The sequence below is a fragment of the Macaca mulatta genome, chromosome X, assembly GCF_049350105.2.
Source record: "Macaca mulatta isolate MMU2019108-1 chromosome X, T2T-MMU8v2.0, whole genome shotgun sequence".
NCBI lineage: Eukaryota > Metazoa > Chordata > Mammalia > Primates > Cercopithecidae > Macaca > Macaca mulatta.
Window position 1 is genome coordinate 31,561,032 of NC_133426.1, and position 13,213 is coordinate 31,574,244.

Sequence of the window (13,213 nt, forward strand, 5' to 3'; positions counted from 1 at the left end):
TTCCACCTCTCTCTCTCTCTCTCTCTCTCCACTTGTTTTCCTCTTTATTCTTCCACATTGCATGTATGACCATCTGACACATCATGTATTTAATTTTTATTTGTCAGTGTCTGTCTCCCAACTTCTGCTTCCCAGAATATAAGCTTTACGAGGGTAGGGCTTTTCATTGCTCTATACCAAGTACCAACTGCTGGGCCTACATAGCACATACTTCATACAAAAGTATTTGTTGAGTAAGTAAATTAATTTTTATGATGTTGATGGCAGATGATATTTTACTGAGTTCTTACTACGTGCTAGGCATTGTGCCAAGCACCTCACAATTATTATGTGATTAAAGAAATAAGAGATTGTTTCAAGATAACATTGTTCTGGGAAGCAAGGAGGATAAAGTTTTGACTAGCAGAGTTGACCAACAGGATCAATGTTAAAATGTAGTCAAGTAGATGGATGAATTAAAATACACTAATCAGCTATTACAAAGTCATTGATGATCTTAGTAAGTCCTTGTTTTCATAAAGTGGTGGTGCTGGGGAAGTGAGACTGGAGTGGGTCAAAATATAACTAGTAGCTAAAGAACAGGAAACAGTAATGTCAACCACTGCTTAATAAACGATATAGTAAGGAGAAGCAAGCCCAGCTGGATAGAAAGAAAATGATATACTAAAAAAGTTCTTTTAGGATGAGGGAGACTTGAGTATGTTGGCCTGCTAAAGGGGAGGAGCAAAAAGAAAGAAGAAATCGAATATCCCAGAAAAAGAAAGTAGAATAATTACTAAAACAACATGTTAGAGAATGTAAAAGAGATCTAGTGCTTAACCAGAGTAGCTCCTTGCTGCACACAAAATAGGGTTCAATTGTTTTCTCTTTTCTTGTTTCAATGAAGTGAAGAGGAAAAAGGACCTAGGAATAGAGAAGCAAAGAGCGACTTACAAGTGCCTTCAAGGTTGTCAAAGATGGAGAAAACAGGTCAAAATTTTTTTAGATGATCAACTATTAATTTTGATCATTAAAATATAAAACATTAGGAAGAACAGAGAATACTGAGATGTTATTTTATGGAAGAAAATGTGTTTGTATGTATATGCGTGCATATGCATACACACATATATGCATGTATATACATATATATGCACATGTGTACACACATACATGTACACACATGTATATGCTGAATCTTTCTTAGAACCTAGAGGGATTTTTTAGTATCAGAGAGCTTAGCTAAGGAACTTCTAGGCATGTTTAATCCTCTGATGCAAGGACTGTCTCTGCTTGATGAGTTTGTACCTGGCTAGTTGGTAGTTGTGGAAGCCCTCATACAGCTACAAACAGACAATTCAGAGTTAATGCTTATTTCTTGTTTAAAGGGTGATCCTGGAATAGAAATAAGGAAATGAAATCTCATGACAGTGTCATCATAAAGTCATCAGCCAGATGGCAGTCCTTGAAATCTAATCCTTAGAGGCTTCTCACAATAATTTGTAATATCACATCTAATATTATCTTATTCACAAATTCATATCTATTCACAGAAATTGAAGACAAAGAAATGAACTTGCAGAGGCTCACATTTCTGGCTTTATATGTTAACATGGACTCTATAAAGAATATGATAAGGAAAACAAAATATTTTCCTACATAGGTCACAACAATAATCTATGTTCAGATCTGGGTTTCTAAACTGTAAAATTTAGTTGAGAAGCAGGCTTCTCTTTTTTTCCATAAATAGATTCGTTCCTTTTAAGCATAAATGGCTATTTATATTTATTCTATGTAAGATGACAAATAAAAATGATCCTATCAAAAGCCACTGTAGAATTTGAAGACTCATCTGATATATTAATAAACTTAAACAGCAAAATATAAACATTAGTTTACTTTTTTATTATGTCTTGAAACTACAACATGGCAGTGACTGATATCAAAGTAAATTTCTTTCAAGTACATTTTATATCTTATTTAACATTCAACAGTTTAAAACTAAAGATTTTATTACTAATTTAAATATTCTTCCAAGTATATAAAAATTTTGCCTAGGTTTCTCCATATGACTGAAAGTCTCAGTGCAGTCAATACATAAGTGTTTCATAGTAAAATGGTGTCTAATCTGAACTATGAGAAATGATGCAATCAGAATGCTTTCCACAGAATCCCTCCTACCAAAAAAGCTGTAGTTACAGAACTTTTTCAAAGATATGAGATACTTTTTCTCCATAACCCAAATATTGATATTATTAATCTTTCCTTTTTAAGATGAGTTTAATATAACAACAAAAGTGAAAGTGCCATCCTGTCATAGTTGTAGTTTTTGAGACCAACAGAAATACCATGGATTACTATGCAGCCATAAAAAAGAATGAGATCATGTCCTTTGCAGGGACATGGATGGAGCTGGAGGCCAATTGTCCTTATCAAACTAACACAGGAACAGAAAACCAAATACCCCATGTTCTCACTTATAAGTGGGAGCTAAATGATGAGAACATATGGACATATAGAGGGGAACAACACACGCTAGGGACTATTGGAGTGTGGAGGGTGGGAGGAGTGAGAGGATCAGGAAAAGTAACTAATGGGTACCAAGATTAATACCTAGGTGATGAAACAATCCACACAACAAACCCCCATGACACAAGTTTACCTATGTAGCAAACTTGCACATGTACCCCTGAACTTAAAAGTTAAAAAATAAAAATAAAAATAAAAAAGAAAATGTATAAATAGAAAAAAATCAGGCAGAAACAAGCAAATGCATGACAACAAACCCCTGTGTAGAGACAACACTATTTACAAATAGAGGCAATAAGTTTTTTGAAGTAGTGTAGTAAATAATTATTATAAATGTACTCTAAACTGCTTAACCCATTTATGCCTAAGGTTGTAATTTTTTGAATTTTTGCAATCAGACCTTGATGATGACCTTGAACAGTAGAATATAAATAACTCCCACATGCTCAGTGTTCCAATAATGGAACACTAGGATAAATAGCTAAAGTGAACATAGACAAAGATAATCTAGAGCAGGACTATCAATAAAACTTTCTGTGATTGGTGGTTACGTGATGCTGGGAAGGGTAGGGGGTGAGGGGATGAACTTGATTTGATTTTGCAGGCTCAGAGATGGAGGGGAATTTGAGTCAAGATGAATTGTGCCTTGAGTCTCACCTATATCTAATTTATATTAGATTGGACTTTTGAGTTTATGCTGAAATGAGTTAAGACTTTGGGGGCTTTGGGGATGAAATGAATGTATTTTGTCATTGAGAAGAACGTGAATTTTGGGGAAAAAGGGGCAGAATGCTATGGTATAGTGTTTGTCCCTTCCCAAACTTATGGTAAAATTTAATTGCCATTGCAACAGTAGTAAGTGTGATCTTTAAGACGTGATTAGGACATGAAGGTTCTGCCCTCATGAACAGATTAGCATCATTATTGTCGGAGTGAGTTTCATATAAGGCAAGTTTGGTCCCATTTTTTCTCTCTTTTGTTCTTCCACCTTCCATCATGGAATCATGACACAACAAGAAGGCCCTTACCAGATTCCAGCTCCTTGATCTTGGACTTCCCAGCCTCCAGAAATATGAGCTAACAAATCCCTGTTCATTATAAATTACCCAGTCTGTGGTATTCTGTTATGGAAGCACAAAAAGGACTAAGACAAGGACAACAGAAGTAGGTTGCATTTGGAGAAAGAGATTGGAAGAAGGCAAAGATGAGTTTAGCTTTGGACCTCTTCAATGTGAAGTTCCTGTGGGACATTAACATAGAAAGAAAGCAGTGATCTCTATATGTCTAAAACTCAAAAGATCATTCTCAGCTGGAATTATAGATGGATAGTCATCAACAGACTGAAACTATACAAGTGGATGAATTCTTGTACAGGGTACATGTGAAGTGAGAAAAGAACAGGGAAGAACTTTATAGACATGAGTCAGAAGTAGCTTGGTGAATTGCAGATTCTCTACAGGCCAAAAATGTGAGTTGGTTTCTAAAATTCTAATTTACTTTACCCACAGGGGAAGTAACTATATGCATTCCTTAGCTGATAGCTTTTTGGAAACAAGCCAAAAAATATCAACTGGAAGTCATTCCCATGAAGAATCCAAAGACCTTAATAAAACAATTTTTTAAAAACTGAAAGAGTTGCTTGGGCCATCAAGGAGCATGAGAATGAAGAGAGGGGTCTGTCAGAAAGAGTAGTACAGATAGAATAGACCAGTGTCCTGAAGCTCTAGTTTCATACCATGAGCAAGCTTTTTTCTTGGCTCCTTAGTTTATATTCCCTAAACTCATCAAATTAATCTCTGACTTTAATTGACTTTTCCAAAAAGGCTTCTCTTTGGAAAGCAGATATTTCCCACTAAGATCTAATGGTTGACTCTCTGATACCAATTGATTCCATGTGAATAATTCTTCCTGAACCTAATCTGTCCCTGTTTAATTGAACACATACAAGATCTGTATTTTGAGAAGAAAGTCCAAGTCTTGCTATTGAGAAAAAGTAGTTACTATGAGAAAATTTCCAAATATCAGTTCCATATTCAAGTTTGCCCTTTCTCCATCGGGGTCTTTTTCATAGGGCTCCAATTAAAACTTTCCAACTTTAGGTTGAATCTTCTTTTCCATGTTCTTTTCCATCTATACACTTACTGTCTGGAATTCAGGATTAGAGTTGTTCTATTCTCCAGGGTCACTAGCTTAAATTCAGCTTCATAGGAGTTTTTACTGTCTAATGTCTAGCTTAGTTTCAAAATTTAGTTGGTCTCTTAATTTCTATATATCATTATCTCATTTCTCCTAAGACTTCCTGCTCTTAGTTCAAAATCTGTTTTGGCCCCAATGGTGGCTTTTACTTCTCGTTAAAAATCACTGAGCTTATTTTTTCAGTAATTGATGTCATATTTTGGAACTCAATTATTTTTCACCATGGTCTTCCTCATGTTGTACAGGTACTATTTTTTCAGCTGGCACAAGGTAATTGTACATTCTGCAAAGGGAATCATCATTCAAAAAACATTTACTAGCTCCCAATTTTTATATCACGTGGTTCAGGATCTGGGGATATATCACATAGGAAAGACAAAATCTCTGTCCTCATGGCATTCAGATTAATTTAAAGGACAAATATTTAACAATTAGTTTCATAATTTTATATTTTTATTTATAATTGGAATAAATGCTAGTGAAAAAAGCACTAGAGATCAAGAGAGGTATAATAAGGGTACAAAGCTTAGTTTGAGGAGATACTGTCTATAAGAGCTGTTAATTTCCATAGATATATAATGGGAAATGAAGTGATGAGTCATATTACCCTCCACAAATTTTCCCATTGGGTGTGTGGAGTGAGACACGAGGATGATACCATGGACAGCTATAACTCCATCAAGAATCCCAAAGTGACTTATTTATCAAATAACAGGTAAGGCAGTGTGTGCCATGATAAGATAGAAAGATAATTCTTTGGACTTTGGATAGAGTTCTCAAAGTAGACTGATAAATGGCTCTTCTAGCTATAAATCAGTATTTTGCTTTTTGTTTAATCTGTTGGTTATGTCACTACTTTTGTGACAATGGGCAAATGAGATCTTATGTTCCTCATTTTTAAAATAGAAGTCTGAGCCAAGTCAGTGAGTTTAGTTGGTATTTATCATCTTGAACCCTCCCAAGCTCCAGTTTAGCTGGATTGGAAAAACAAATCTTCATGTTCCATACAGTTTCACCACCCCATTATTATAGCCAAGAGTAGTTTTAGAAATAATGTAATTCATACCTTTTATGAATGCTTCCCCAAGAGGCATTGATATTCTCTGTTATCATGTGGACTTTTCTGGTATCATCTGCAGAATAATCCCGGAGAAGTTTCAGGGCCAAGTCATTTGCCACATCTACATTTATCTGCCACTGGCGGAGGTCTTTGGCCAACTGCTATAGATTTTTATGAGAAAGAGAACGAATGTCAGTTTTTTTCTGAAATCTCCAGTGGGAGTGTCTTAAAATACTTCGTAAACAGCTTCTGAATCCTCAGGTCAGAATACGTATATTAGATTGCTTTTAACCTACCATGTTGATTTAGTCAGTCATGACAGTATAAGGTAACCCACCTTTCAGGACAAACTTTTCACATGCAGCATCTTGAGCAACAACCAGTATCAATTATTTCAACTTAGTAGCAATTAATTGGCAATAAAGTGGGCTTAATTGTTTTATCACAAGAGAAAAAAACTACAAAAATAAGCTCATATATAATTGTTGACTATGTAACATATAACAACATTTCAACCAAAAAAAAAATCTCATACATTTCTTTTCCTCTTCATTAACTTGTTGAGTCGTTTATGTAATTAGTGCCATCTACTGGCGTTCAACTAAACGTGCATACAGAAAATACTGAACAACAGAAGAATAGTACTGTTATTCTAGTTACGAACTTTTTGAAGGATCAAAATACTTTTAGAATATCCTACTTTAAAATTGGAATAAACGTCAAAATATAAGAATCTTGCTAAACCAAATCACCTACATTTTCTTCGTTGTTTGTCTTTGGTAATTCAGTGTTTTCAAACTTGCTATCTAATCACTTGAAACATATTTCAAAGAAAGAAGTCGATTAATGGTAGGGTTTGTCTCGAAGCATATCAACCTGAAATTTCTATTAAACATTTCTGCAAGTGCAGAGAGGAGGCTTCTAAGCATTAAGATAATACTAATTGTTAAGATAGTTATATCAAATTTAATACAATGGGTTAAGTCATTGATAAATAGACAGAGGAACAGGAACAGGTAGTTGAAACAAGAGAAAGAGTAGGATGATTTTATTTAAAAAGAAAAAAGTTAACTTTCAAGTAATAGAAAAAGAGAGTATTGAAAAGGTACAATTGGACACCAATTAAATTAACAAAAAATAAAATCCAAAGCTTAAAAGACCAGTAAAACTAGCACATTCATGTGTTACTGCTGGGGACAGTATCTATTAGGACAATTTGGCAATAGATACCAAGTGACATACAAATGCTTATTCCCATTGACTCAGTAATCTCACTTTTGGTACTTTAGCCTAATACAATCTTCAAAAGAAGATCAATACACTATATGACTTAAAATCTTCATTAACCAAAGCAGTAAAAAAATGAGAAACAGGCCGGGTGCAGTGGCTCATGCCTGTAATCCCAGCACTTAGGGAGGCCAAGGTGGGTGGATCATGAGATCAGGAGTTCGAGACCAGTCTGGCCAAGATGGTGAAACACCGTCTCTACTAAAAATGTAAAAATTAGCTGGGCATGGTGGCAGGCTCCTGTAATCCCAGCTACTCAGGAGGCTGAGGCAGAGAATTGCTTGAATCCAGGTGGCAGAAGTTGCAGTGAGCCAAGATTGCACCACTGCACTCCAGCCTGGGTGACAGAGCAAAACTCCATCTCAAGAGAAAAAAAAAGAGAAACAATGTCAATGTTTAATTCAGGGACATTAAAAGAACATAATACACCATTCCGATGGTACAATATAGAGCAAATGCACACAGTAATCACTGTAAAAAGAACACAATTTTCTTGTGTAAAAAACAGAACACAATTTTTAACTACACTGTGTTTTTTTATCTCTAAGAATACGTAATCATGAGCTGAACACAAAATGGAAGAAATTGAAAATAATGCTTCTGAGGAGAAAAATCATTTTTGTTTTTAATATTTGTTCTTTTGTGATAGTATGATATGTACAGAATAAAAATCAAACAGTATTCTCAGCATAATTTCAGCGTGTTTGGTTGAACTCCTATTAAACATATACAATCTATATATAAGGTAATTTCTCAGTTAACTAAAACATCCTAGAATCAAACTAAATAATAGTATTTACTGCATATAGCAAATAGATCCAGATTACCAAACTATTACCAAGAAGCTAATGACAATATCACTGACTTTTGCTATGAAAGCAGAGGACAGTGTCTAAAGGCACAGAACATAGTTGCTGCTCTTACAAAACAATTAACATTTATCCTCGTGGAATGCCTGCCTTTTCTTCCATACTCCTTTTATCAAGCACTGCAGTTTCTATTTTCCACTTTTCAGATCCTCACACTATTTGAAAGCCCTTCTTAGGGAACTTTTGCCAAAGGCTTGCCTTTTCTAGAAATTTCCTAGGGTACAAAATTACCACTTCTTCCCTTCTCCTCCTCACTTAAGCCAAACCTAAAGTGATAAAAGTAATGTATTCCAAGATACAAAAGAACATGTAATTGGCCCTTACTATCCAGAGGGTGCTATTTGCATTTTAAAAGAAGAGCTTATTATCTCTCATCTATTAAATCTCTAATTAATAGCATAAACATCCACAAAACTGAGAACAATAACTTGGTTACCTTTTTTTCAAGTGAATTCCTTTTATAAAAGAGTGAATTGTTAACAAAATACTTACGATGGACCAATATCAGAGCATATATGTATAAGCTCAGGAATACAAAATAAAAACAAAATTTTTAGTAAATATATAATTAAAATCATTTATTTTACTCAAGCAAGTTAAATAACCTTGGAAGCCACCCATCACTCATAGGTTCTTATTTGAAAAGTCTAGATATAAGAGGTTATACTATTTGGATGGTTTCATGGTTATGTGCATATGTTCTAGCCCATATAATTGTATGCAGTTTTTGTATATCAATTACACTTCAAAAAAGCTGTTAAAATTAAAAAACATAAAATGCAGAAGGTGCTAATGAATCTAAAAACATAATCAATAGATCATAAAAATGCCTAAAATTATGAATAACCTATCCTGGAATTTTCCAAAATCTCTGAAAGAAATAGCAAGCTAGAGTTAAATGAGAGATTTCCTACTAAACAAGGTAGTAAAGAGTGAGTCTTGATGTCAGACCAGAGCTTTTTGATGAACTTTAATGCTTGAAAGGCAGAAATACGCGTGCCATATATTTTTCTGCAAAATTGTATTCACAGAGAAAGTTAGGACTGTTATACCTAAGGAAATCCTGACTGAGTGCTAACCCTCACTGAATGCTGCCCAGGTTTTGTGAGGATGTAGGATTAAAAAGTAAAACTCCCACTGATCTTGACTGACATTGAGGGGGCTCAGGCCCTTATATAAACACAAAGGTTCTCAAAGGTAGCCTTTCTCTTTTCTCCCTTCTTAAAGACATTCCCCACAACAGAATGTTTTCCCTTTCTCCTACAGTAATATTCTGCCCGCCCATCTTGGGCTTTACCCAAGTGTCATTCACACTAGGAACCATGACCTTGACCGGTTTTGCCTACCGCTGTGAAATTTACTATGGGGATAACTCCAGACCTCAGAAGGAGTGTAAATTCAAAACTACAATAGACTTCACACACTCCCTTTTCTCTTTCTGAATTCCATTTACAATGGTGTACACCACAGGGAATTGCTTGTGTGGTGATCACGGTGTGTGAAGAAATTTAAAATACTGTGAGCACTAGCTTATAAAAAAAGATTGCCTTTGTGTATGTGTGTGTGTGTATGTGTATGTGTGTGTATTTTCTATGAAGAATATAAAATGCTAAATCCCCAAAAGGTTGGTTCCCCAACCAGGAAAGAAATTTTTCATATTCAAACCCATTATGCTACTACTGCAATATGTGCTTGATATATATTCACAGTATTTTAGGCAGAAAAAGTGATTGTGAACTATGAGACAACCTGAATTAATTTCAAGAATTTCAAGTATTTTTTTCTACTTTATCTTCTCTCTCTTTTTTTTTTCTTTGTAAGAACTTATTTTAGTGATATTGACCCTACATGGTAGAAAAGAGAAGAGGAAGTGAAAGAGTAGCTAAAAGCCTGAGCAATACAATGAGCCTGCTAGGTTTGAATCCTGGCGTGATCACTTAGTAGTTATATGGCAAATGGGAAAGTTAAATATCTTTTCTGTGCCTCAGTTTCCTCCTTTGCTAAATGGGAATATTAACAATATTTATGTGGAAATATGATTGTATGGGTTAACTTAGAGAATTCAGGGAGAACATTTACAAAGGTGCCTGGCATGCCCGAAGGATTACATAAATATTAATCATCAGCATCATCAACATCATCATCATTATCATCATCATCATCACTACTGCTAGTACATCTACTACTAATTTTAATGAGTCAAACTATATTCCCCACAGTGTGAGCCCCTTCTGAACACAAAGCAAGTAGCTCACTGTTTTATAGACATTGTCTAGAAATGCTGCAACTCTAAAATTCTCCCTTTAACTTGGAAGATAAAAGTGAGTGCAAAGCTCTATCATTAAAATTTTAAGGTTGAATATTGGTTAAATTTGCTTTTAAAATGTGTTTTGTGATATTCACCTACAAGTAAAATAAATGTTTGTTCCAGGTGAACTATTATTTAAATTTTTAATGAGTGTGTCTCAAAGGAACTTCAAAAAAGGCAGTGCAGAGTAATGAAAGGGCATCTTCCCAGGAAGTTTTGCTTGTCCATTGTTTTGCAGTTTGATCTTAAGGAAGTCACTAACCTTGTAAATGCCAGTTTTGTCATCTGTAAACTAGGATGGGGTTACTTGCTCTGCCCATGCCTCCGGCTTGTCCTGAGGTATCAAAATCAAGCAATTGCTTGGAAAATTATAAAACAGGATCCTAATATGTTTATGAACAAAGTTCTACATGTTGGACTTGTTATTTTTCCTTGGATACTGTATTTACATTCATGAACCAAGGGATTCATGGAAAAATTTAGCTCTGTTAGCTAACCACTAAGAGGTCGTTTGCTCTTAGATCCATTCTCTACCCATTTCCTACTCCACTCAGTATTGAGATGTACTAACTCCCATAGGAGCTCAGAATTTCCTGGGATTTCTTGCTAGCTGACTTCTAATTAGGTTAAGTCATGAAACACACTAGTGGGAGATAGAAGAGCATGAGAAAGGGTGAAACAAGAGAATTATCCCCCTTCTCTCTTTGTCTTGGCAGTATCTCCTTTATGTCTCCATTTCCCACTGGACAGCTGCTCCCTCTGTAATTCCAGTACCTTCTGTGCAGACCTTATAGTGGTTGAATTAGCACCCGATGGTTCTGGTTTCTGGGCTTTGGTAAAACTTGTTGGTTTCCCAAACCTTGAGGTGGTAATAGTTTCCTGAAGTTACTAAACTCCGGGTTGCCTCACTGTCTTCTGTTGGGTTTGTCGGCTCCTTCATTCTTGTGGAGCAGCCAGTCCTCTGTATTGAATTTCCTCTGTTTGAAATACCTAATGTGGTTTATAGACTAATTCCTGACAACGTGAACTGAAAGAAATCTCACAGTAAATGACCCTACCTACAGTTCCACAGGGGAAATTGAATATATCAAACATATATTTCATGAAATATCAGACTTTACATCTTGCATCCTTCTCTCTAGTCTCAGAGGAAGAGGCGACTTTTCTGTTATTGGAAGTTGATTTCACCATCTGGGCACCCATCTATTCTGGGATCCTCCTCCACATACTCCCTCTCTCTTTGTGTGTTCCAACTTCTTGCCTCTCTGTGAGGTCCTTCTCTAGAGACTTCAAGCATGAGTGTCTCTCTCATCTTTAAACAACAACAACAATATTCTGCACTCTATCATTTTCTTTCCTTCCACAGTCACACTCTTTAGAAGGCAGATATTCACCCATTATCTCAACTTGATTACATTCCTGCCACTCTCCAGTTCATGAAAATCAGGTTTCTGCCATTGTCGTTCCACTAAAACTATTCTGACAGAAGTCACTATGGCAAATTGAATTATTGGCCCCAATTCTTTACCTCTCCCTGTATCCATGCCCTTTGCTAAGTAACTTTGAAGTTCTTCCTACAAAAGACAGCATGCCCTTGACATTGAGCTTGGTCATGTGACTTGCTTTGCCTAATCCCAGTGGGATATTAATAGAAGTAACACAAGCAGAGGCTTGAAATGTATTTATGCAGTGTGGCTATCCATTTTGCACTTCTCCATTACCTTAAGACAAACATGCTCTGGGCTAGCCTACTCATCTCAGGAGGAGAATGAGTGACATATGGAGCAGAGCGACCCCAATCAACCTGCAGCATGAAGAAGTGCCACCCCACCCAAGCTGTAAACTCATGAAAGGCAATATGGGCTTATTGCTATATGCCACTCACATTTGTGAAGATAGTTAACTGATTCAGTTACCAAAAGCCAATGCCTATGGAAAGATTTACGTTCTTATTTACTTGATTTATTTGCAGCAACTGGTGCTGCTGACTATTCTCTTCTTGAAGTTCTCTGCTTTCTTGGCTTCCACTCTTTGGGTCCGTCACCTCTGTATTCTCTTCGTTTTCAAGGATTTTTTTTTTTTTTTTTTTTTGCCTGTCCTTTAAATATTAATGTTCTCCAAAATTCTGTCTCTGGATCAATCTGATTATATGTTGGTCCTCAACTGGAGCAGGAGGCAGGGAATGTATCCCCAGGGTAGTTGTATCATAAGTTTTTTTTTTTTTTTAACTTATATCCAAATCTTCTACTTCCATTGACACTACCTTAATTTATGTCCCTATCATCTCTTGCTCAGGTACTAAAATAATCTTTTTTATTGGCTCCCTCCCTCCACTGTCAAACCACCCTTCCATCTACATACAACTGCTTAAATGATCTTTTTGTAATGCAAATAGAACCTCATTTCTCTTCAATTGGTGCTATTACCTACAAGACAAAGTCCCAACCTCTTTCTTTGCATTACAAGGCCCTGAAGGATATGACCCCTACCTAAATATTCACTTTCATCTTTTGGTATCTTCTTCCTTTTTGAGCAATTCCATAATTGTCCACACGAGAATATAAATGCTCTGAAAGGTTAAGTGACTTGTTCAAGGTGACATAGCTAGTCAGTGAAAGAGTCATCATAAAAATGCAGGTTTCTGGACTCTCAATTCAGTTTTCATTTCAATTCAGTTAAAGAAGTTACGCATCCATATAAAGAAATTGAAGGAAAAGGATTGGGTTTATTTTAACTGAGCTTTGAAGAATATAAAATAATCTTGATGATTATAGCATGATTGGAAAATTACTATGTATAATAAAGTAAGGCATTTCCAAAAAAAAAGATAGCAGAAAAATACATATTTTGTTTATTTTTGAAAATCTCTAAACAATTTGGTCCCAAAAATAAATTAATGTTCTATAAATCCTTATTGGGAAAAGAGAAGCACAATTTCTTCCTTCCTTGTGTGAATTAAAACGACCTATAAAACTTTGTTATGGA

The 13,213-nt window shown here is 35.5% G+C and overlaps 1 protein-coding gene across 10 annotated transcripts in view; it reads right to left on the minus strand.

Annotated features, from left to right (window-relative positions):
- Positions 1–13,213, minus strand: part of DMD (dystrophin) — a 2,157,177-nt gene that overhangs the window by 556,309 nt on the left and 1,587,655 nt on the right. For all 10 annotated transcript variants that reach the window (XM_077988314.1, XM_077988313.1, XM_028842274.2 and 7 more), the window contains one exon: positions 5,771–5,925. In XM_077988314.1, coding sequence (XP_077844440.1) covers positions 5,771–5,925 — 155 coding nt within the window. The remainder of the gene's footprint in view (positions 1–5,770; positions 5,926–13,213) is intronic.